The 25,316-nt window shown below is 47.0% G+C and overlaps 1 protein-coding gene across 1 annotated transcript in view; it reads right to left on the bottom strand.

Annotated features, from left to right (window-relative positions):
- LOC146199529 (phosphatidylinositol 4-kinase alpha-like) overlaps positions 1-24,844 on the bottom strand; it is a 30,284-nt gene extending 5,440 nt beyond the window's left edge. Inside the window, exons 1-11 of the mRNA XM_084595039.1 lie at positions 24,437-24,844; positions 20,805-21,227; positions 19,372-19,659; positions 18,192-18,393; positions 16,771-16,979; positions 15,980-16,090; positions 13,830-14,125; positions 10,650-11,553; positions 8,246-9,981; positions 6,989-7,559; positions 1,543-1,833 (exon numbers count right to left, since the gene is read on the bottom strand). Coding sequence (XP_084451165.1) covers positions 1,543-1,833; positions 6,989-7,559; positions 8,246-9,981; positions 10,650-11,553; positions 13,830-14,125; positions 15,980-16,090; positions 16,771-16,979; positions 18,192-18,393; positions 19,372-19,659; positions 20,805-21,227; positions 24,437-24,841 — 5,436 coding nt within the window. The 5' untranslated portion in view covers positions 24,842-24,844. The remainder of the gene's footprint in view (positions 1-1,542; positions 1,834-6,988; positions 7,560-8,245; positions 9,982-10,649; positions 11,554-13,829; positions 14,126-15,979; positions 16,091-16,770; positions 16,980-18,191; positions 18,394-19,371; positions 19,660-20,804; positions 21,228-24,436) is intronic.
- Positions 24,845-25,316: the final 472 nt, after the last annotated feature.

Raw genomic sequence — 25,316 nt, 5'->3', positions numbered from 1 at the left:
CGCCAATTCATCACCTACCGCGATCGCTACTTTTTGTCCCGAGTTACTTAAGACATCCTGCGTTCATGTTCTACAAAGCATAAGCTCGCGACCGCGTACCATCCCCAGACCAACGGCCTTACCGAGCGCTTTAACCGCACACTAACGGACATGTTATCTATGTATACGTATCACCTGACCACCACGACTGGGATGTCATATGTGACATTTGCCTATAATTTTTCCAAGCACGACACGACGGGTTATTCACCCTTCTCCCTGCTCTTTGGCAGGAACCCCGCTTTTACATTGGACACGCTGGTCCTGCCTGCTGGCCGCACCATAACCACCTACGCACATGACGCCATTGTTCAAGCCACTGAAGCGCGCCATGTAGCCCGTATTCGGCTCCTCGCCACTCAAACTTCCCAGAAGTCTGCTAACGATAGACGACATCGCCACGTATCCTATGACTCTGGATCCTTGGTTCTTGTATGATCGCCTGCACGCCGCGTTGGTTTCTCGGAGAAACTTTTGTCCCCTTACAGAGGCCCTTATCGGGTGGCGCGCAAAGTCGCCGATGTGACGCATGAAACTTGCCCCTCTTGTGCCCACGCCCTCTTCCTCTTGACCTTCTACTGACATCGTCCATGTTTCCCGCCTGAAGCCATACGAACTCATGCCTTCTTTGCCAGTTTAGCGCCGGGACGGCGCTTACACAGCGGGGTCATGTTACGAGAAGACGAGACAAAGTGCTTCCTTCCCTAGCCTCGCGGAAGGGACAAAGAGATGAAGATGAAGTGGGACTGTTTCCGTGTTGCTGCTCGTATACTATGTCAGTTGCAGCTGTGCTGTAAATGTACTGTAAATACATTGAGTTTTCACGTAACAAAACTTTATCTGCGTAATCGTTACTGGGAACAGAACATACATATAATTACGGGTAGTGCAAATGAGCTGCTGGCTACCTTAAAAATCTACAGTTTGGTGTACAGCCAAGTTTTCAAAGCAATCTTCTCTGTATCGAAATACAGGCAAGTTGGGTTCGAGAGGGTAATCTAAAAATAAATAATTACTGCTTATAAATATATTGCCTGTTATCAAGCATTTGCGCACTGCTTAAGCACTTTACTCGTTTAGCACCGGTTGTGCTATATCGCTAGTAGCGGTATCTCAAACACGCAAGCGCCAACAAATGAGTAGGATTATTATCAGTCAATGGCTGTAGTCCGCACTTGTACAGGTGAAAACAATCTATTATGCGAATGAGTGAAATCAGACAGTTGTCGCTACCATCGCATCGATTCAGCTAGCTCTTATTTCGTACATCCTAGAGAGGTTTGCATCTGCTAATGCACTACTCATAAATGCAACTTATTCCATAAGTGGTTAATAAAATTCACAGATTTGCATCACTGGACTAAACAAACCGGAGTAGGCTAGATCTGTGGCAAGGACTGGCCCTATGTTTTTCTTGTACCTGTACGATAACTGCGTTTCTTAGCGAAGACAAAAGGTTCCATACAAAACCCAATAATGCAAGGGAAAAAATGGTTTCGATACCTTGAAGATGGCGGCCTGCCAGTGCTCCCTGCGCAGATCCGAGGCGCTGAAATATCCAGCATCGCGCAGATCCTTGTAGCCGGCTGTGGCGATCTTTTGCACATTCTCGATGCCCACTGTGCGCACCTTGAACTTTGCGCGGAAGGGCGCCTTGGCTGCGCTCTGCATAGGCGCCCCTGACGCGTAGTCGATGTCCACGATTACGGCCTCAGGGCTGGAGGGCAGGTACGAGCCCTGCTCCACCTTGATCTTGGACAGCTCGCACAGGCACGCCCGTTTACGCTCGGGACCCTGCAAGATCAAGTGTTAATAAACAAATGAAATAATGAATTGAACAATAAGATTAATCACCTCATCAAGACGGAAGGCAAATGTGCACTGCTTCGTAAGGACCGACTTCCTGTTGACGCTGTGCGCTTTTCATACAGGAGACATTACTCTCTTACTGAGAGTGTGTGCTTCGTCCATGTCTGGGTTCTCTCTAAGTTCACGCCCTGTTCGGCCGTTCCTTCTCAGTTCTATGCTACTATGCTCGCTTTCTTCACGAAGAGGTACCCTACGCCGACTTGTTTAAAGGGAGCTGCTTCTCCGCAAATACTCGTATATTCTCATCTACAATTCAGAGTGTCTCCAACAAGACGCTGACGGCTTGTATAACTATCGTATGGAGCCATTCGATCCTGGCACTTCGTCTCTAATTCCTCCATATCGCCTACGAACAGCGCCAGAACTCATCCGTACGACCCAACATCGATGGCATTAGCGCCATTAATCCGAATCCATACCTGGCACTTTATTCACTCGAGATGAGCGTTCACTAACGCAGCAGCCTCTGCTCTGATGGACTTTGGCTACTGATCGCCATTCCCCCAAAAGCTACTTTCCTCTCTTCATCGAATAGTCAACAATTTCCTGACAGCCGAGCACCACTGGATGTCGCGGACGTACTTTAGCGCCAGGCACTTCTTTTTTAGCCTAGTTTATATTTCATTATCTCGCCGATTGTCCCCTTTGCCCACGTCAGAAGAGTAGCACTCCTGCTGTCTGCCGGTCCTCTGCAACCATTTTTTTTTTGTAGGAACTTTTTCGATGTTTCAATGAGGTAGCGACTAGATTGCTATCGCGAATGATTATGCGCCTTGGTATGCATTCACGCATGGTTTGCCCCGAACAGATGTCCTACAGCAAGCAATGGGCTTCTCGTGAATTTCTCACTGACGGCTGTCGCTATTCTCTGCCCAGAGTAGTGACGACCGGCTCCGTCCTTGCGCCACACGTAACATAAGCTCCCGACAACATATCCCCACACCAACAGACTTAGGAGAGGCTGAAGAAAATAACGTTCACAAAAATGTTGATGTGTTGGAAACCCGCCTTACCTTACGAGGCATTCGTGTAAAGTTCTTCATAGCAAGACTAAATGGTCTATTCCAATTTCCAACTTTTGTTTTCTAAACACGCCACCTCACCATTGGATACACGCCGCCCCTGCCCGCCACACAGCATATACACGTAACGCCAATGGTCAAGCCCCAAAGGCGCACTGATAGTCCATCTGCCCAGCTTAATTGCCAAAGGTCCACTTACAGTCGCCAATACCGCAACATCTACTTCGAACTAGGGTGACTCGAACTTCTTTCGTGAACACACCATGTCGGCCTCCGAGTAGTTTCCTTTCTCCAGCAGTGGCTCCTAGGCAGAGCTCTCCTGGTGACCTCGACATCACCCACTCGCCTTTCCACCGACAGCGTCACATCATCATCATCATCATCATCAGCCGGACTATACTCACGGCAGAGCTAAGGCCTCTCCCATATTCCTACAATTAACTCGGTCCTGTGCTGCTGCATCCACTTGACCGCAGCTGCGAACTTCTTAACCTCATCCACCCACGTACCTTTCTACCACCCCCTGCCACGCTTTGTTCCCCTTGGAATCCAGTTTGCTACCCTAAGAGACCATCGGTTATCCTCTCTTCGCATTACATGTCCTGCCCATGCCCATTTCTTACTCTTGATTTACATGCTTCCTATCTCTTAACGTTAGCCCTACCATTTTTCGTTCCATATCCCTCTGCGTTGTCCTCAACTTAGAGCCCTCTTCGTTAGCCTCCACGTTTCAACCTCATAGGTGAGTAAAGGTAAAATGCAACTGTTGCATACTTCCTTCTCAAGCGATACTGGTAAGCTGCTAGTCAATCTGCGAGTGCTTCCCAAATGCGCTACATCCCAATCTTATTCTTATTTCCCTTTCATGGTCCGGATCTGTGGTTACTACCTGTCCGAAGTAGACATATTCGCCTCCTACTTCCAGTGCTTCGCTACCTGAAGTAAGCTGCTGTTGCTTCCCGAGAGTGTTGAACATTACCTTAGTCTTCTGCATATTGATTTTCAAGCGTACATTTCTACTTTACCTGCATAGGTCATTAATCATTCTTTGCAGTTCATCAACATAGTTACTTAGCAAGGCAACGTCATCAGCAAATCGCAGATTACTGAGGTATTATCCATCTACCCTTATCCCTAACTACTCCCGTTCTATGTCTGAATACTTCCTTTAACCAAACCGGGAAATGGGGATATCGTGCCTCCTTGTCTAACACCTTTCTTTATAGGAATTTTGTTACTTCCTTTATGCAGAACAATGGTTGCTGTGCAGCCACTATATATATCTTCCAGTACTTTTCCATACAACTCGTCTACCCCTGATTTCGCAATGCCTTCATCACCACCGAGGTTTCAGCTGAGTCAAATGCTTTTTCGTAATCAATGAATGCTATGTATAAGGGCTGGTTATATTCCGAACATTTTTCTATCACCTGGTTGATGGTATGGATATGATCGATAGTAAAGTACCCTTTCCGAAAACCTGCTTGATATTTAGCTTGATTGCAGTCTAAGGTTGCCCTGATTCTATTAGCGATAACCCTGGTAAATATCTTACACGTAAAGTATAGTCAGCTCATTGGTCCTTAGTGCCTTAGTGCTTAGTGCCCCATTTCTTATGAATTAAGATAATGCTTGCGTTCTTCCATGGTTCCGGTACAGTCGATGACAGCAGGCATTGCATATACAGGCTGGCCAGTATTCCTAGCACGATACCCCCCCCCCCCCCCCCCCTCCCCCCGTCCTACAACAGATATGCAGTTACCTGATCCTCTCCAGCTGCTTTCCCACTTTTCATAATTCTTTCTTAACCTCTTCATTCGTCACTAGCGAAACGTCTGACTTTTCCCTACTGCCAATCTCATTATTGTCCCGACTACTTGGATCAGATAGGACTCCTCGGCTACTTTGACTATGTTATTCATATTAGTAATGACATTGCCCGCCTTGTCTCTTAGCGCATACATCTGATTTTGGCCTACGAAAAATTCTTCACCGTTTGAAGGCTTTCTCCGTTCTTGACAGCATACTCAGTTTTCTCCATGTTATATTTTCTTATATCGGCCACTTTACGCTTATTGATTAGCTTTGATATCTCTTCCAGTTCAATCTGGTCTGTTAGTTTGGAAGCTTTCATACTTTGGCGTTTCTTAATCAAATCTTTCGTCTCGTATGACAGCTTACCAATATCTTCTCTAACTATCCTACCGCGTACTTCTACAGCGCACTCAGTAGCGATATCGCGCCCATATATATAGGCCCACATAGGCTACTTTATAACCGCCGTGTCGTGCTCCTGTCATAGAGACATGTGCAAACGACGACAAAAAAGAATTTCAAACTGATAACGATATTGACGAAGAGCTCCTTTTCAGAAGGCTGCTCGCGCCAACCTCCACAGCCGCCGTATTTTGCAAATACCTACAAAAATATTCTGGCGACAATAATAATAAATGGCACATCAATGCTTGAACATTTTTCTCGCATAAAATCACCTGGCTTCAATTTTACTCAGCGGGCAGCTATTTGCTAACCCACCATGCAAACGCCCTTGTGTCTTTGGATATACACGCGTAGTGTTTATTGGAGACCTTTAAGGTAGAATGTTTAGCTGCTTAGCAGACACAATCATGCATGTACGAGGGGGTATCCAAAAGAAACCGAACTACGTTTTTCGTGGGCACCGCTTTCGTAGTATCGTGTTTTGCCGCTAAGAGCGCATAGAGTGAACATTCCAGAGTCAGTCAGACGAGTGGCATCGCTGAAAGTAAGGCGTACTAGCTTCGACATAGTTTACAGTGACAACCGGTTTTTGTGAGTGTCCTTTTTGCAATAGCTGATTTTTGTGAACACCGTGCGGCGGTTTAATTATGCTTTCTGCTCGGAAAAAATGTAACAGAAACTCTTGAAATGTTGAAGATGTCGTACGAGCTATGCTATTTAGAAAAATCACGTGTTTGAGTGGTTTTCCCGTTTCAAAAATGGTGAAATGTCAATTGATGACCAACCTTGTTCTGGTCGTCTTTCCACGGCCCGAACACATGAAAATGTTGAAACAATTCGTGCAATCATCAACAAAGATCGACTACAGGTGATTGAATAAACTGTGGAGCTGTCGGGAGTGACTTGGAGTTAAGTGCAGCGAATTTTGACAGAAGATTTGAGAAAGAAAAAGATGGCTGCCGAATTCGTGCCACGACTGCTGACTGCTAAACAAAAACAAGGTCGCATGGAAGCATGCTGTGCTTTGAAGGAAGAGTCCGAAAATTATCCAAACTTTTTCCAAAAATTATCACAGGGGACGAAACTCGGTGCTATGCTTACGATCCTGAATCAAAACAAAAATCAAGCCAGTGGAAGACTTCAATTTCGCTTCGCCCCAAGAAAGCTCGTAAGGTGAAATCAAACCTCAAAACAATGATGATTTCTTTTTTCTGCGTGAGAGGAGTCGTCCATTTAGAGTTTGCTCCGTGGGGTAAGAAAGTTAACCAGGGTTTCTACTTGGAAGTTTTGAAAAGATTTAGCAACAGTGTGCGGCGGAAGCGGCCTGATTTGTGGCAGTCGGGTGACTGGTTTCTCCATCATGACAATGCCCCTGCTCACACAGCTTTGTCTATGCGACAATATTTGACCACAAACGGTATGACCCTAGTTCCTCACCCCCCCCATACCCATCGTACCTTGCCCTATGGGACTCTCTTGTTTCCCTGAATAAAAAAAAAAAACATGAAAGGAAGGCGTTTTGCTGATGTTGCGGAGGTAAGGATAAAAACGACGGAGCATCACAAAAGATGAATTTAAACAAGGTTTTGAAAAGTGGAATGAAAGATAGACAAGTGTATTAGTGTATTAGTGTAAGTGGAGAGTACTTTGACGGCGATTGAATGTTTAAAATGTGAATAAATAGGTTAAAAAAAATACAAGTTCGGTTTCTTTTGGGTACCCCCTCGTATCGTGATTATGAAAACAGCACGCTTGCATTAGTGGCTTAGTTAAATGACCGCATCCTCCGCTCCCCCATTTGCACAAAAGTCGCGTACGGCAGCTGCCCAGTATCTCACCTTGGGAAAGTGTCGCAGTACGCCCGATATGGCGGTGATCTTTGTGAAGAAGTCAAACTCAGACTCGTAGAACAGCTTCTCCTTGCCCGTCAGGTTGGCCACCATGGTGTCTATCATCGAGTTGAACACCTCGTACAAGTCGGCGTCCTTCTCCTGGCCGTCCTCGTCCCGGAACATATTAGTGCGCATGTTCCAGATGAACTGGTGTGTCAGTAACTGGCTAATGTTGGCCGACGTGATGATGAAGTTGCGGATGTAGCCCATAGTGTCATACCGCACTGCCTGCGCCAGCTGAGGAATGTAGAACATAAGCACGTCCGGGGGACATGAGGACAGCACCCGGATTGCGTACTGGGCGGTGATAGGGTGCGGAGAATAGAGGCGAGAGAAGTAGGCAAGCACTTTGACAGGAGAAACGGGGGCCCATGCCTGTAGGTAGGACAGATCAGGGTTGTCTTCGAGCACGAATTCTGGCGTGATCATATACTGGAGAGCCTCTGGCATATGGCACACGAGATCAGGATTGGCCTGCACCAGTCTGGTAACCTCGGCGCGCAGGGCGTCGGAAGACCTGAAAGGATTGCGACCAGTTAATTTAGACTTGCAGAAAACATGAGAAGTCGCGAAGCAAGCCAAATCACATATGCTTTGACTGATCCTAATCTGAGGAAACGTAGCAGTTTTGAACAAAAAAAAAGAAAACCCTGCGTATTATACACGTATGTCCATCTTTTTGTTTTTGGGTAACTTCTAAAGGCAACTAGGTAGCATTGCGCGCACGTTTATTATTCCCTTCGTTAGATTTTTCTCCGCCTAGGAACCGAGTTTGACGTGCATAGCGCGGATGAAAAACTTATTCCTTGAGATGAAAAGATTCTCTACCGTCAGCCGTCTTAGGTCATGGGATACTCAGCTTGTCGAATGTTCAGTCAGAACCTGATATCAAGATAAAATAAGAGCTTGATAAGACAAAGGCAAGCTATATAACCAATGCACAGCCTATATGCACAGGATGACACCTCAGTTTCCACTCACATGTTCATCGAATCAGCATATGTTTTCTTACAGAAGTTGCAGCATCAGGCTCATGCAACAGCCATAATTGTTTTCAAGCTACTAACGCATCGATAAAAGTTTCGATAAGCTTCAGCCTTTTTACATTCACGTCCGCTGAAGATAAGCAAATGGTAATACTCTCAAAAAGTGCATTATGTTTATTTCTAATAAACAAAGCATTTGATTTTCCAGAGAGCTCACCGGAAACGGCTAGGCAGGTAGACCGCCAAGACCGGCGAGAGGTTCCAGGCGCATTGGGCCATATCAATCCAACCCCTCTCCGTAATGTGTTGACTCCTCCATGCGCTGATGATCTCTTCGCCGGGTACTACCTTATCGGCCATGGACAGTGGATTGTACCACGTTATCAGGAACTCTATCTCCACCGACAGCAGAGCCAGGATAAGTGAGCGCTTGCGCAGGTACTCCTTGGCGTACGCCGAGTCTGTTACCAGTGGAGTCTCTCGCATCTCCCTAGATGTCGTCGTCGTGCTCTGCCGCGTGGTCGAAGAACTCTCAGTCGACTGCTGGCTGTAACCTTGCGGCTGCCAGCCCGCCGGTGTAGTCGGGAACGACCCCCCTTGCGTGACCCCGCTCTCGACTGCCGAGCTCACCATCGAGGACCCCTGGCTGCGATTCACCAGCTGGTTGCCCACGACGTCCCTGCCGAAGCTGGTGCGGCGCAAAAACTTCTTGTCGTTGTGCATGGCCATCCAGAACTTGACCATCATGAGGATGTTCTCTCGCAGCTTACCTCCCCGCTCGGTCGGGTAAAGCTGAGGCCCGCAGAAGTAGTCGAGACTGGCCGAGTAGATGCGCTCCCGCAGGATACTCCGGATCATCTGGCTACTCAGCGCATCTGCGTCACTTTGCAGAAGGGACACGGCGCTGCTCAGTAGGTTGAACCTAGTGCCCACTACCGAAATGTGGCGGCAGCTGAATTTCTCCTCGCCGATGTTGGGAGAGAAGGAGCGGTAGATGAGATTGGTGAAGATCTCGATCTCGGCCTGGCTGCTGAACTTAGCCGACTCAATCTTCTCGACGATGAAGTTGACCCACACCTCATGAGGGCCGATGTAAGGTGCCTTCGGCTTGAGATCGCTTTTCTCGCCTACGGCACATGGGTCCGTCTGCACGGGGTCCTTGGCGAAGATTCCGAGCTGGCGTTCAACGGTTGCGAGCCATGCGTTGGACATCTCGTGCAAGAAGCGCAGTTCCTCTTCCGGCTTGGCCGCCAGGAACCACTGCCAGCAGTAGATGGCGTTCCTTGTTGGCTCCTCCGAGAAATACTCTACGGGCGACCAGCACAGCGCTCGCAAGAGTTTCCGATCGAGATCCTTCATACTAACCAAGAGAGCGCAGATTCGAAAGATGCATCGTTTATGGAGCTTCTTGTTGCATGTCTTCCAACTAGTATGTAGCTGGTTGAGAAGTTTGGCAGCAAGCTCCTTCCTGGTGTACTCCGTATTCTTGGAACTCATGAGCAGACCCGCAACTTCACCCGAGTACCGGCATCGAATCTCCATGGAACAGACGAATTCGGAGTAGTCTTTCTTGACACAGGCAGGCCATCGCTCCAGCAGAGATGTTGACTGGGGCGAGGAGGTGGCGTTGAGGCCGGCAAACAACATAATGCTCTCAATAGCCAATCCAACGCCTGTGTGCTGCGTGAGGGCTTCTACTAACTCCGAGTTCGTGACCATGTACTCTTGGAGGTGAGACCGGGTGGCTATAGGTGCCCACTTCACAGCTTCTTGAACGATGCCTTGGCAGTGGGCGGCCAGATCCCGAACGATGGTCTCCCGGCCTTCCATGGTATCGGTCAGGGTGACCGAGTATTGAGTGAATGGCACGATCACCTCCTGGCCAGTCTCGTTGGGGTCAAGCTCCAGAGAGTAGGCCAGTGCCTGCAAAATGTCTAGCATGGCCCAGAGAACCTGCCCACAAGAACAACAATTATATTTCAAAAAAGCTTTGAAAGATTTAGTGACGCATTGCGTTACGCTGGTTTTTTACATCCGATATGTGAAACTTTGCATAACGCGCTGCTGTCCCCATAAAATGTTTTTCAGCCTCTTTGTGCTGTTGTGTAAAGCAAGGAGGGCGCTCCTTACAACAATAAAAAAGAAACTTTCTCATTGGTATGGTTACAAGTACTCACTTCTAATGCTTGCTATATTATAGAAAATCTTCGCAAGGCATAAATAATGAAAAGAATGTTTACACGGTTCAACGCTCAACAGCGACTGAGGGATGCCGCAGTGAGAGAATGCAGAAACTTCGGCAACATAGTGTTCTTTAAAGGACACTGACATTTTAAGATACACGAGCGCCTTGCTTTTCGGCTCCATCGTAGAGTGGCCGCAGCCGCCGTGATGTATTCGCGCGTCCTTGGGGTCAGCAGTCAAAAAATGTATTCGAACTTATAGTGCAACATTTGGCGAACAGATTTGACTGATTTTTTTCTTGTGCTGGTATAGGCCGAGTATACAGACAGACGGTATGGCAATTAAAACGATGCCTTTTTAAGCCTAACTTGCTCATTTTAGGTGCCTATAAAAACTATTTGGAAACTGTAGTAACACCATTCAGTTCAAACTCTGACCTTTCGGCTCCACAGCAGATGCGGAAAGCGGTCAATGAAGTTCGAAATGAACTTGTCGGCGACGCGACGAATCTGCTTCTCGGGGTCAACGAACTTCACCAGGAGAAAGACAAATGCATCCTCCAGTTCAGCCTCGCGATCTTCGTGCTTTGGTTTATCGGTCATGACGTCCAGGAACATATCGAATACCTTGTCGGCCACAGCTGACATGCAGACAAACATGCCTCCTTTGTCCTTTTGGATCAACGGGAACTCGAGGTACTGCATCATGGTTTGGTACGGAGTCTTCGTAGTCACCGAATTTTGAATCCTCAGCGCCTCTAAGTCGTTCACCGACAAGAGGTAGGTGGCCTGTTGGAAGTTCATTTTGTACAGTATCGTGCTGATTTCGGTGCCTCCCTTGAGCTCCTTGAGAAGCTGAAATTTGACGTCGTTGAGGTCAACGATTGCCGCAGCTTCGTGGCGCACAGGGTTATTGAACTGAAGTATCGGCCTCAGGTGTTCCTTGCAGACCAGGATCGGTGACTTGAGGGCGATGTCCGCCGTGCCGTAGTACCAATCGATTGGCCACACTCCCGACAGCACAGTGAAGCCCATAAGTGAGGCGTACAGCCAGAAGTCCCAGAAGAGCTTGTGCAGGCGAGGTTTCGCGCTGCTGACCGGGTCCATACGCTGAACCAAAGCCGAGATGACGGGTATGAGGACGCCCATGTTGGCGGCGCATCCAGAGTCCTTGAAGGCAATCTGATTCTCGCAGTATCGGCAACCATCGAGGCCTATCTGCACGAACAGCTCGAGGAGCGTACTGAGCAATTCTAGCTGCTCGTCGGGGCCCTCGATGGCAGTGGCCACTTTGACGAGTACTTTGATTACTGGTAGTGCCACGTGCTTGTAGCCAGGAAACCTGAGAAGAAAGCGCGGATAAATCTGTTTAATTTGGAGGTAATCTTTTCAGAGAGAAGAGAAGAAAAAAATAGGGGGACCAGCTTCACCTGAGCGGACGCGATAGCCTGCCTTAAGAGGACGCGATAGCCTGCGGTCGTTTGCTTCATCTAGTTTATTTAGCTACGACGGACTACGAAAGAATGACTCGGTACTTTGTAGTTTCTGTTGCATTTTTTATTTTTAGCGCTTTTTTATTTTGCTTATTTCACTTTTATTTATTTTTATTCTTTAAATTGCTTTCAATTATCGATATTGTTCAATCACTTCTGGCTTAGTATCACCCATCACACTAATCACAATTCCCATCAATTACCTAGCATTGCAACTGCAGGCCTCCCATTTTTCTGCCATGTTCCCAGCCCTTCAGTTAACACCAGACAACCCCGGAGGCGAAACCGCGGTACGGCAACGGCTTTCCGAACGAATGAGCTGAACACGCTTCGCGTAAAAAGGCTGATATTTTGTTTAACTGCAAACGCTTGCTGTAGATAACAGAATGGCAGTGGAGCTACTGAACGAGTATCGCCATTATTCGGTTGCATTTCTATATGTCGCCCGCGGTGTCCGCTAGGTTCTAACGGAACGACGATATACGCGTACCCTGCGCCTTTGTCGCAGTACGCGTGGCGCGGGCGCTCAGACCTATACTTGCACATGCGGCGCGGTGAAATTGCTACATGGGCGGCCGTCCGCATGCGTTTTCACACGTGTGTCAAGACAGATATATTTGCTCCAGAGCTGCAGTGAGCATGCGCCTGAATCTCCAGCTAAGGTTCCTGATATGTCAAGCTAAATTACTTGCACTATGGACTGAAAACAGGAATATTTCAGACGCGTAGTTTTGCTTCTGAACAGTGAGCAAGACTAGTGTACGTTGTTATGGCGTAGAATTCATTTGCACTGGTGAAATAACTTATAATTGAATTTTCCGCGTACAATTTCGATTTCTGATACGGCCGTCTAACGATGACTTAGACGTCACAGACGAGTTGAGATCACGTGAGTCATTAAAGATTGCAACGTTATTGCTACTTATTATTTGTTAGCGATTCTAGCTCTTAATCAACCTAGTTTAAGAATTGGCACGAATTTAAATCATAGCAGCGACTGTATGCAGTAGATTTTGAATGCCTGCAGTCATCTCAAATCGTCGGTGATGCTGCAACCCATCTTTCCGTGGTTGAAACCTATGCTAACCCTTCATGACAGAACAAATTTCAAATTTTAAATTATTGCCTGTTTTAATCTCAATTCCTACTTTGTCATGTGGTGTACGTAACTACAATTTGGCGGCTATAAATGCTTGTGTTTCACTCGGCATAGCTGTGAAGCTGTCACATGCGCGAAACCTACAGTGCAAAAGCGAAACCTGGATGACTGGTACTCGATTGCCGTAATAGCCAAAGCTTAAAAAACACTCTCAGACAAGCTCCCAAAGCTCCTACGTCCAGCAATAAGATACGTAAATGTTTGTTTCCAAGACAGGTCTGATTTTGAGTCGCAACCGAAATGCGACATTCTCTGTAAACACGATTCCCGCGGCCATTGAGCTATTGATCACGCCATTCGCATAAAAAAAAAATAGCAAGAGTGCAATATATAACAACCAACAGCTCTGCTGGTAACAACAATTGTATACTGGTCCTGAATGAAGCCTGCGCATTTCTACAGTAAATTTCAAATTATTCTGAAACAGAACAATCACTTCGTAGGGAAGTAGTGGTTACCTTCCGCGTATAAGCGATAACCGCTAATCTGGTGGGATTACGTAGTGCGATGTGGTGGCTTTCGGGAGCACAACTGGTACCTCAGTTGTGTGCACTGAAAAACGAAGGAAACTCCCACATCCCTCTATTGAAGTTGTCAGTGCCAGCTATAGTGCTTGTATGCCCTTATTCCTAGTATTTATGGCCCACAATGACCGTGGTGCTTCCGGCCGCGCTTGCCTTTTCTCAGGAACCCCATGTTACCCTGGTGAAACATCTATACACGGCCATGCCCTGTCTTTAGGGCCCATTATAAAGTCAATTCGTAATATATTTGGCCTTCGACGCAAACGAAGGAAGCTTTCATACATCAAGGGTAACTTGAAGGGGACAAGTAATAATTGTTATTGGAGTACCTTCTACCTGGAAGAATGATGCTCCTAGTACATTTTTTTTTTTGCTTCAAGAAGTATTTTATTTCTATACGTGGATTTCTCAGTAACTGAGCATTTCGTTAACGCGCTCTCACTTGGCGTCGGCATCAGCAAGCTTTGCCTGCACCGAGTTGGAGACCAGGGTGACCATGGTGAGCATCTTCATGATCTCATCCCGCACGGCCCTGTCCCCCTTGGAGACCAGCATGCGGCCCATTTGGTCTACGATCAGTGTGTCCAGAGTCGACGGAGGCTTGCAGAAGCGCTGCTGGAAGAACTGCAGCACACACTTCTCTGTCCGAGGTGTGCCGCGTAGCGCCACCGCTAGCTTGCCCAGCGCCATTACTGTGTTAATGGCGATCAGGGCGCCCTCGCCACCACTTATCTCGGCCTGCCAACACAACGAAAGAAAGATTTTTCACAAGTCGCATTACTGATCTCCCTATCGAAGGCTACAGTGAAGGGCGTCACACTACTTGCGGCCCCTTGAGCTGAAACTCGAGGCCCTTTGCACTCTGATTTCACAGTGATCCACCATCCACGCGAACATCTGCTCTTCAGCTAATGTAGACCGATATGAAAGGATTAAGACTGGGACACCATCCTGACTCTTTTGCAGTGCCACCCATACAAAAATCGCTTACAGATATGACCAAGTAGATCAGTACCAATAATCACTAGCATCACACTTTGCTTGAACAACCACCTTCACTTTGTTTTCCCTACAACATAAGCACGTGAAATCAGGTACCATTACGTTCTGATGCTTAGAACAGGCCGTTCCTTGAATCGCATCGTTCTCAATGACATCCGATTCGCACGATCATCTGTATCATGTATTGTGGCCCATTGGTACCGTGATTGGAAGGTTAAAGAAACAGGTGATGCGTCTGACATGTAACCATAAATTTTCAATAGGTTACGAGAGTTTACATATTCTCATGACCTACGTGGGCATACACGACCCCTACGGGCCCCTTATACATCACAAACACAGCAGAACACTCTACATTCTTAAGGTGGGACGCCGCGGACAGAAAATAGTTCTGCAGCCAAGATTATATTACATTTTTCTTTGATTAAGCATGTTTAGGTATCTTATTCTACTGTTTAAGATTTAAAAACAACACAATTTATTTTCAAAGTTTTTTCGTTACACGCCACCAGTGATTACGACTTGAATATAAAATTGAGGAAAGCTTTCGGATATAACTAGCTAAATATATTACCTAAGTAATGAATGAAAAGAAATACAATGTGGTGATTAAATAAATTTGATAAAAATAAACAGCGCAAAAGTACCCATTTTCATCACATTTTGTTTTTCAAAATGAGTTGCAAAATCAAAACTATATTTTATTAACTGTTTTTATCCTGGTTCCTTGCATGCATCAATATACAAGGAACGAGTGTACAAAATTAATTTCCGAAGTGTTCTACCAGAAAAAAAAAATTATCACAGCTTGTATAAGATTTGCTGAAACAAAATCGTGCTTTGGACAAAACGTAAATTAAGGTTTGAAACCAGGTGCAACGTTTCAAAAACAAAGCCATAGCGCCCTATATTCCCCAGGCTCATGGGTGGACCCTCTTGAGCTGCAGCAGCCATTTTTCTTGGTGTAGCTGCTTGTTTTTTCTTTCTAGCCCGTATTCGCTACTCCAGTTAACACCACAGAAAGAAACTCAAATATCTATACCGTCAGCTGCGGTGGCCCTATCGTGCAAACTTTATAGCACGCAAGCCCCAGACCTCCCCCGATTCTGTCTCTTCATCTCACAGAGAAGAAAAAAATAACAATCGCGTCTGGACCAGGGCTTGATTTTGGCCTCGCAATGGCGCGAGCAGATTCGCATCGCTGGTCACTGCATGAAAGCATTATGCTGTCAGCACAGTTAACTGTTACATCTAGCGCTATGCACTGCCATGTCGTCGTCTCGTGAAAACCCATCCATATGAATGGATCAAGGACCAGCCACTGATTTGAGTGACTTGGGCCTTAGAATAACGTTGAAATTCCACCCTCGAACCGCAGAAGAAGTGCGACGTATTAGCTTGCATACCATACATTTGACTATGGTGACTCTACTTCAGGCTCAAGAGGGCCCCAACTATAAGCCTGGTGTATTTTGGCACTCTGCGACTCTCTGGCATTCTGTGCAATAGGTGTCACATCATGTCGCATGATTTATGATCTCTCCGCGACAACGTTTTATTTTGTCTGTACATGAGCATTCTTTCGAGTACCTGGAACAGTCGGTTAGATGCGGAAGCCAGGTACGCCTGCACGATTTCCGTGTCTCGCTCGATGCCCACTCGAAGCAGGCCGCAGAGGCTTTCGATGGCCGCGTCACGAACCTGAGAAAGAAGCTTTGATGCTAAGGTTTCTTTCAAGCCAGCGATAAAACTGCACAAACGAGTCTGTCATTGCTTGAGTTTTGCTGCTGGTGAACACAAGCGGATACGTTCTTCCCTATAACCGTTGCGAACGGCGGAGTAAAGAAGCTTTTCTGGGGAAAAGCTGCGAGCTGTGACAAGGTACAAAACTCTCCCTCCAGATGTCAGATGACGCCTCCTAATGACTTGACCAACGGAAACTCCTCGAACGCGTGGGTGGTGACCAACGCGGGCGCCTGTTGCTAAGCTAATGTTTCCTTGCGGCCTCATGTAATACTCTGAAGCCTCAACGACAGGTTTCAGATTAACGCTACGCCACTTTTCGGAGGTAGGCCCCAGCTTAAGGCGACAAGCTGTCTTTGTGTCGTAAACCAGGCTGACTTGAGCAATTCTTTTTCCTCCTCTTCATGCTTTGTACATAATCTTATATCACAGAATTAAACTTGGACTTGACATATGTAATAGGAAGAAGCCATAATCAAAGTAGCTTCAATGAGGCATACTTCACGTCAAGGAGGGAAAGGAGAAGAATCAGGTAGCTAATTAGTGTTAGAATTGAAAATGACAGTGGGCTACTGACGATAATGATGACAGACAGGAAAGGCCTTTTGCTATAGCTGTCACTCTGGTTCGACACTAACCTGTCTAAGCGCTGCCTGACAGATGGTTCTAACGCCAGCATTGTCACCGCTGGTCAGCTCTTCCATACACTGGTACAGCTTGAGCAATACTGGGGCCGGAGTGCTCAGGAAGTCCCGCACGGCCAGCACACACACATCCACGATCAGGGGAAACATCTCGCCCAGTGTGCGAATGCCGTCCAGGCACACGATCAGGATCGGAAGGTGTCCTGAAAATAACAGGTTTAATCCTGCCGCTAAGAATTCTTCCCCTCAAGTGCCGATGGAGCGTACCTAGTAAAGAGCTTCCACGTTGCCTCCCTCAATATCAGCAGTATAGGGATGGTCAAGCAGTTCCCGGTACAAGCACTGAGTAGGGCAGCTTATGTTGCGGCACAAACTCGGTGAACAAGCGACTTCACAAAATGAACTAAAAACAAAGTTCGCTGCTTCCGCTTGTTTACGGACACTCCGGCGACGCAATTATAGGGAATCTTGATCTGGAAAGTATCGACATTGTTACTTTGCCGCAGCAGTGCCGATTCCCGCAATTCCTCCTCGCCCGCCCTTTTAACAGGCGCTTTCCTGAGCGATAACTGCTTGCTTCGGCAGTCTATAGAGGCAATAGCGTGGAACCCGCTTTTATTGATTTTGTTTCCTTCATGGGCAATTTGCTTGCCAGCTTGCTGTCAGCCACTGTCAGCCGCTGTTGTGCAGCTGATTTCTGCTGTGTAACTGGCAGGAGCAGCTGGCCTACAAAGCATCGGTTCAGCGCGTGAAAAGAAAACTTAAAACCGCGGAGGAGAGGACCGCTACTTTCAAGATCAAGCGGTTTCAGTCGTTACACGTATTTTTAATTGATATGTCATGCATCAATGAACTAAAAACTGAGAGTACTGCAGAGGTCTACATTGGAGAAATGAGAAATCATGTGCGTTGGCTGCTTTTTAGTAGCTCCTAGAGTGGCATGACAGCACTTTTGAGCTTTGACTAGAGACTATAGTCCTTGCCATGACTCCGATCGACAAGAGATGGACTCCATAGTCATGCACATTTGATTTCCGATCTTACTCGTAACCAATCGCTATAGGGTTCATGAGTAAACTATATGACTCACATTACATAACTAGACATGACAAGGTATCTATACCACTTGTATTTACGTGCACAATCATGACTACCAGTCTCATCTTAATGTGACGTCATATAAAATTTACGTTGTTTTCACGTTTTTCAGACACGTTTTCGCAAACATAGCCAAATAAGGTTTTCGTCTTAATAAAAGCATTCCTAAACACTTAATTGTTCGGCTTAATTTCTTGATTTAGAACTATGTGCTCAACTGAACATATTCCTGTTGGGGACGACGACTCTCAGTAACAAACACTGCTTCATATAACGCTTTCTGTAGCTGTCGACCGGATGCTGATTAGCACACGTACCCAGCGCCAGCTTGAGTCCATGGGGCGTGTTTAACTTCTCGGCCAGCTTCCCGCAGAGCAGGTCTGCGCCGCTCTCGTCCCCTTCTGCCCAGACGAGGATGTCGACGCAGGTGGCCACCGTCTGGACGCTGACGCGGAACCTGTTCACGCACGAGTACTGCTGCTCCTTCTGCTCCTGCTCGCTCACGTCGTACGCCTTCACCTGCGCCCCAAGTCGTACGCGATGCCGATGAAAAATATCACAACCTGAATGCCTTAGCCAGCAGATAGTGTAAGAGAAAGCGATACCCTTCCATGCCTGCCGGTTATAACTGAAATACTCCCTGGGCCAGGAGTAGCATGCTAGGCTTACCACCAGGCAGACATCTCCTGTTGCCATTAAAATATATATATCTCTCTCTCCCTGGGCTCACCCGCCCCTCTTCCTACTTATTATCCTCTATGTGTAAGTAATGTAGCCATTATTTAGAGCCATAAACACCCCGGTCGCATCGAATGCTCTCCGAGAGGAGGTTCAGTCACGTCATTGTCAAAAATCTCAACACCGAATGCCTAGCACTTTACACCGGGATATTGTTAGTAGTTCAAAAACTGTCGTTTTCACATTTTTCCGTCGACCGCGGGCGGCTTCGGCTAAGCATTTAATCAAATAGTCGGAATCCAGTGTCCACTCGTATTTTTATGTAGATATTGCACTAAGCGAAACAACTATAGCCCTTCGACTTTATCAAACAAAAATGAGAATATATTTTTGGGCACAGCATCTATTTTTTACCGCCGGCGTATAACAGACGTGCACCCCCTAAATGTATTTCTGGCCCCGCCACTGATGCGCGGATTCGGTAAAACCCGGGAGCCAGCTACAGCGTTCAGCAAGGCCGCTATCGACGAGACCAATCATTCATCATTTGGGAATCATAAATTAAAATTCAGCTTGGTCAATCAGAATGGAACGCCTGATTAGAAGTGGGCAAGAAAGATACTGTGCTGCATCAGTTCTACATGAACCAACTTCTAAAACAAAGCGTTACAGAAACCGATTCATATCGCATTTCCAATGGTAGTAGTCGATTTATAATGGTAACTTGTCTTCGGAGCTACCGATCGTAAATGCTAGTAATGAGGCAGATGCCTATATCGATGAAAAAGTGAAACTGCCTGTAGATATGGTGCCCTTCACCTGTATGTCCTTCTGGCCTGCCAAGAAAAGGTGTTTGGCAAGCTTCTGGAGGTCCTTGGAAAGGCTGTAGAAGAGCGGTGAGGTGACCTTCCACTCTTCCTTCTCGGCCAGCGTGTAGCAGCAGAGCAGCTCCTGTAGCAGCGTGATCCACACCAACTTGAGCACTTCGCCGAATGAGCGGTACGGGTTAACGGCTAACTGTCCGCTCTCGTGCGCATCCGCGGCACAACGGTCCAGATACTCGATCATTTCGTCCGACAGAATGCGGTCCGCGAATGCCAGGATTACCTGGAAAGGATTGTTGCAGAAAACAACTCTGCTGATGATGTCCGCGTGAGCAGCGTGACGAGGCGTTTTCGAGTGACATAAGCTGTTCAGGGGGTAATTTGAAGGTTCCAAAAGTATGTTATAGAAGGAATCCCTTAATTAAACGCTACTTGAAAAGGCTCACACTGAGCACTTGATAGCACATATAGTTAAACGAAGAATTATGCCTATGTTCAAACGATTTCATTACAACTTTAATAAAAGCTTTTACTTCGCAAGCTGGGCGTTGCTTTTGAGTACGTCTAGTGCCCAATAATTCCGAAGGTGGGGATATCAAGGGATGCTGCCTACAAAAAATATTCTCCATAAGGAGCAGGGTTCTGGTTGGTTGGTTTGTGGGGTTTAACGTCCCAAAGCGACTAAGGCTATGAGAGACGCCGTAGTGGAGGACTCCGGAAATTTCGACCACCTGGGGTTCTTTAACGTGCACTGACATCGCACAGCACACGGACGCCACTCCGTTTCGCCTCCATCGAAACGCAGCCACCGAGGTCGGGTTCGAACCCGGGTACTCCGGCACAGTAGTCGGGCGTCTTACCACTGCACCACCCCGGCAGGGTTCTATCCATGACTTCAGTTCTTCGCACTGGTATTTAACTAAAGCACGCTGTGGTTTGGCTAGTTAACTTCGTGTCATCATAATCAGCCTGACTGCACCCACAGCTGTCCAAAGGCCTCTCCCATAAACTTTGACTCGATCTGTGCAAATGGCACCAAATAATCAGTCCTAAAATATTTTCATTTGTGCAACAAGGTAGTCATGTCTCAGCAGCAGTCGACTGCTCTCCATGGGCACGGTTAGCAAAATTGAAAGGCAGTGTGCCAAAACATTTTATTACAGTCGATCACCTCTGTCATAACCATCTGATAAAGATCCACATTATCGATACAAGTTTATACACATTACACAAATATAAAAGAAACAAAGCAAAACAGTACAAAACCAATAAAAATTTAACAAATATCTGAACACAATCCGCTGGATTGTGTTCAGTAATTAAATGTAATTAACCCGAAGCCCTGCCCCGCACAGAAGCAAGACAAAATTCTGGAGTCGCTGCTACTAATGGCTTTCCACTGATGGCACGCGTATTAACATTCCGCACCTGGATCTTGTTCGCCGAGAAGTTGATGTGGTTCTTGCGCACCGTTTCGTGGCGCTCACTGATGATCCGTATCAGGCTGAAGCTGGAGCCAAGCGTCCTGAAGAGGTATGTGGACGCCTTGAACGCGACGGGTGTGGTGATGTTCTCGTATGGCCTCAGACCTTCCTTGCGCTCGCGACCCGAGCCGCGGTGCGCCCTGGTCATCCAGTAGTCGACCATGGCGCGGCGCGGCACCAGGATCGGGTTGTAGAACTCGGCCTGCTTCTTCCTTTTAAGGTAGCCCTCCATGCCCATCTCCTCCTGTATGAAGTCTACCTTCTCTGGAGGCGGGAAGATGTGACAAATGAGGAAGGGTGGCTCGAAACTGGCGCGGCCCAATGCGCGGCAGGTGCCTATGATGAGCGGGACTACGGTCTGGCCAACCTGGGGAGATAGAGATGCCGCATATCTTCGTCAAACGAGCGTTTTATCCGTTCAATTCATTCACATATATCACAAAGATTGACTATATTTTAATTAGAGTGGGGATGCATAGGGCGTGCAGATAAATAAGGAGCTACACAACTCAATGCTTTTTCCCACTGAACACAAGAACATGTTTTCAACATCTCAAATACAGCCTGACATGACACGTGGGATACATAGGTGACCATACTAGAACCTCCACAGGTCTGATTAAAAATACACCTGCGAAATTTGAAGGAATCATACTTGTATTTGTCTAGCTGCAACGCCTCATAGTTCTGTTCTTCACTTTCTTCGCCGCATTTTCTTTTCTTCCTGCGTCGTCTCTGTTGCAGTTTTTAGTAATACCAACCACCGTGGTAACAACAGGCCCAATAATTCATCTTATTGTAGAATTAGGGGGACACTTAAGCTCCGTCGTTAAGGTTATGACGCGATAGCGCTTCACACACACGGACGATGTTTATTTTTTTAATCCTTTTTCCCCATAGACCGATGCTTAACGTCCGCAAATATTGCCTTTCCATTCCGAGCAGTTTGGCACCTTTCAATGCTCTTTTATTTTCTTTTAAAATTAACTGGTCAATTAAATACTCTAAATGTCCTAGAATTAGCATTATTAAGCATTTTCTTTTTATTCTGAGCATTTTGACACCCTTGAACTTGACACCCATGAACACCCTTGAACTAGAACCACAAATTTCCATGATACAATTTTTTACGTAGCCACCGATTATTTCCGACACATAGTGCCGATCACTACGCTAATGGCTTTTCTACGAAACGAGCTTTGCTTAATAAATATAAACTTTCGCATTAATCAAGCCGTACTAACGTGCCTGCGCGACATGCAGCCTTAACTGTAGCATCGCTATAGTACCGATTTGAACCATGATTTATTCGGCTTTTTTTTTTTTTTTTGTACCCTAGTTAGCGCGATAGCATTCAAGACCCCCTTCTCTAGAAATTACACAGTTCTCGGTGTTATGAGAAAGGTATCACAAGAATGTCTCTGGCAGTGAAATGTCGTTGGCAGTGAAATAATTGGAAATTGATTGATCAGTACGATCTGTGATGTCACGGCTCCATAACAATGCAGAAGCTGCCAACTCTGGTAGCTCCTTTGATTTGGCAATCAAACCCACCCGAAACCTTGAATTCCAAACCAGATACGCTGCTCCTGGGCCACGCAGAAACGTTTGTACTGCTAGATTAAAGTGAACCTTAATATTAATGAGTGAATTTTTGAGATAATTGTTACATCACTAAAAACTATAGCAGATACGATGCGGGAAGGTAGAAAGGAAACGAAATAACATGCGGAAATCTAGGCCACGTAAGCGGGCGTTTAAAAAAGGCGACGCTCAAGCTTTTGCTAAGAGTATGACACCGCCTTTTCATTCCGCGACTTTTTTTGTTTAAATTGGTTTTGGGGGAAGGTAGTATCTCACTTCTAGGTGGGCCCCACTACTTATACAATTACCGGCAGACAATAGAAGGCACATATGCTGTCTGTTCGAATCCTTGTCGCAGACCAGTCTCCAGTTTTACTACCAGGTGAATGCTAAATATGAAGCGAAGTGGTATGACATCACTCTGAACGCTGCACAAACATCATAATTTGCATCATAATTTTGATATAAATTCATGTGCGAATTTTCTCCGACACCGTTTTTCTCCATTTGTTTTCTAACCCACCGGAGTGGCTCAATGGATAAGATGCTCGGCAATTGAACCCAAGTTCTCGGGTTCGAACCCCATCGCGGCGGCCGCATTTCAATAGAGGCGAAACCCAAATGCGTCTGTGTGCTGTGAGATGCCAGTACGCTTTAATGATCCCCAGGTGGTCGAAGTTATTGCGGGGCCGCCTCCTCCACTATGGCACTTTTTTTTTTTTGTCTTAAATCTGTCACTCATACCCACCTCTCTTTCCTTAAGGCATGGTTCAGGAGTGCACAGAAAGTGTGAAAGATACTGAGTCTTTTCTTATCTTTAGCTCAGTCTCAAGCTGGGGCACAAGCCCAGAGCCTGCTCCGACAGTACGGACAAAATCACCCCAGCAACCAGCTGAAGGTACCCCCGCTTTCTGCACCCGGTGCTATTGAGGACCGCCGTAGGGACAGAGTCCTGCAGGCGAGGTTTGAAGGTAGCCAGGACGTGTTCTGCGCGGACTCCGTGGAATACTAGAATGACAAGGGTTACGCCGTGGTAGTTTCACGGGATAGCAGAGTACCAGCCTCGTGCTGCAGCACCGGATTATAAGATACACAACCCAGGCAGAGGAGTTGACCATTTCGCTGGCCCTGACGCAACATCAGGCCAAGATCATCATTGGTAATTCTACAATGGCAATCCGAAATTATGACGCGGGAACAGTATCCACAGTAACAGTAAAAGTTCTTGCAGTCGGCTAAGCTCCGACAGAGCAGGTCGCGTGGTTTGGACGCCGGCGCTTCAAGGGTTACAAGGCAACAAAGATGCGCACTCGCTGGCCTGTAGTCACGTTCCGTCGCAGTGGTGTCTTGAGTGAAGGCCCCCTACACTTCGGTGAAGTGCCTAACATGTATCAGGAGATCCTTAATCATTAAAGGTTGTAACATGAGTTGTAGCCAAGTGCACACAAGAAGCACAAGAAACAAGAGAGAAGACGTAACGTGGAGTAAACGGAAATTTCTGAATCACATGACACCTTAGGTGTTTAACCCTCGGTACAAGAAATGCGATGGAATCGCGGACTTGGTCCACATGGCATGGACAATCGCCCTAGCTTTGGAGAGCTGAACCGAATTAGAGATCTTGGAAGGTACTGCTGTTCAACCCGGAAGAACCAGACCAGTGTCAAGTCTCGATCTGACCACGGCTGCCGCTGCGATCTGAAACAACCCGCCATACTGATATGGGGGATGGTCGAGACTTAGTTATCTGACTCTCCGTCAAATTATCTGATAAGAGCAAATAAAGTTCTCTCTATCTCTCTCTCTTTCTTTCTCTCGGCTGAACAAACTGCATACGCATCGCGTATACGAGGCAGTACTCACAACGATTTGACTCAAATAATCCCGAGACAGCTACACTGTCATTAATTTTCTAATGCCGCTAGTCGTTCTGGCAACTGTAATGTCTTTTTGTTTGAATCCGTGCACATTCGGCCCTACAGACCGACTTACCTTGACGTTGAGCGTTGCCGCTGTGCTGGACGGCTCCGGGCTCGCCGTACTGGCGGCTTGCGCGCTGGCGCAGATGCGCACAAGGGCTCCGAGGAACTCCGTCTGGCAGTTGCCGATCTCCTCGCTCAGCTCCTCGCAGTGGTAGGCTACGTCCGAGAGCACTGTGTGCAGCAGGAAACAGAAGCGTTCGCGCACGGGGATCAGCTCGTCGGGCTCGTACTTGATCTCCTCGGTGAAGCTGGCCTTGAGCAGACCGCGCAGCAGTTTCATCATGTAGGGCACGATGCGTTCGCGGTGCTGGAAGCCAGACTCCACTAGGTATACGCTGAGTGCGATAACAGCATCCTGGCCCCGCTGGTCGATGCGGTAAACACCGCGAGACATCTCCACGGGGCAGGCTGACATCACCCTGGCCACCTGCGATCACATGGCCACGATCAGCTGTGATGTGTGCCACTCTTAGGCGCATTTATGCCCACTTATGGAGGCAAGTGTTTTAAGACAACTGCGGGTTGGGTTGTGGGATTTAACGTCCCAAAGCGACTCAGGCTATGAGATACGCCGTAGTGGAGGACTCCGGAAATTTCGACCACCTGGGGTTCTTTAACGTGCACTGACATCCCACAGCACACGGGCGCCTTGCTTTTAAGACAACTGCACCATCAATTCGTCGCGTCCTCCGTGACTGAAACCCCACGGTCACTAAGTCAAAGCGGCGAAGGACAGTAGGGTGTAAGGAGCATCCATTTGTCTTATTCATGTCTCTAAGGATCACTAGGGATAAGCTAACTCTATTCGAGCAGGAAAGAAACGCTTGAGTTCTGGACAAGCTACTCCTCAAAGAAGGTCATCGAGAGAGTAATATTTACCTAATGTCATG

This window comes from Amblyomma maculatum, chromosome 2, assembly GCF_055883805.1.
Source record: "Amblyomma maculatum isolate TAMU_Amacu chromosome 2, ASM5588380v1, whole genome shotgun sequence".
In the NCBI taxonomy this organism is placed as follows: Eukaryota; Metazoa; Arthropoda; class Arachnida; order Ixodida; family Ixodidae; genus Amblyomma; species Amblyomma maculatum.
The sequence above is the reverse complement of the archived record's forward strand: the minus strand, read 5'-3'. Positions and strand labels throughout refer to the sequence as shown.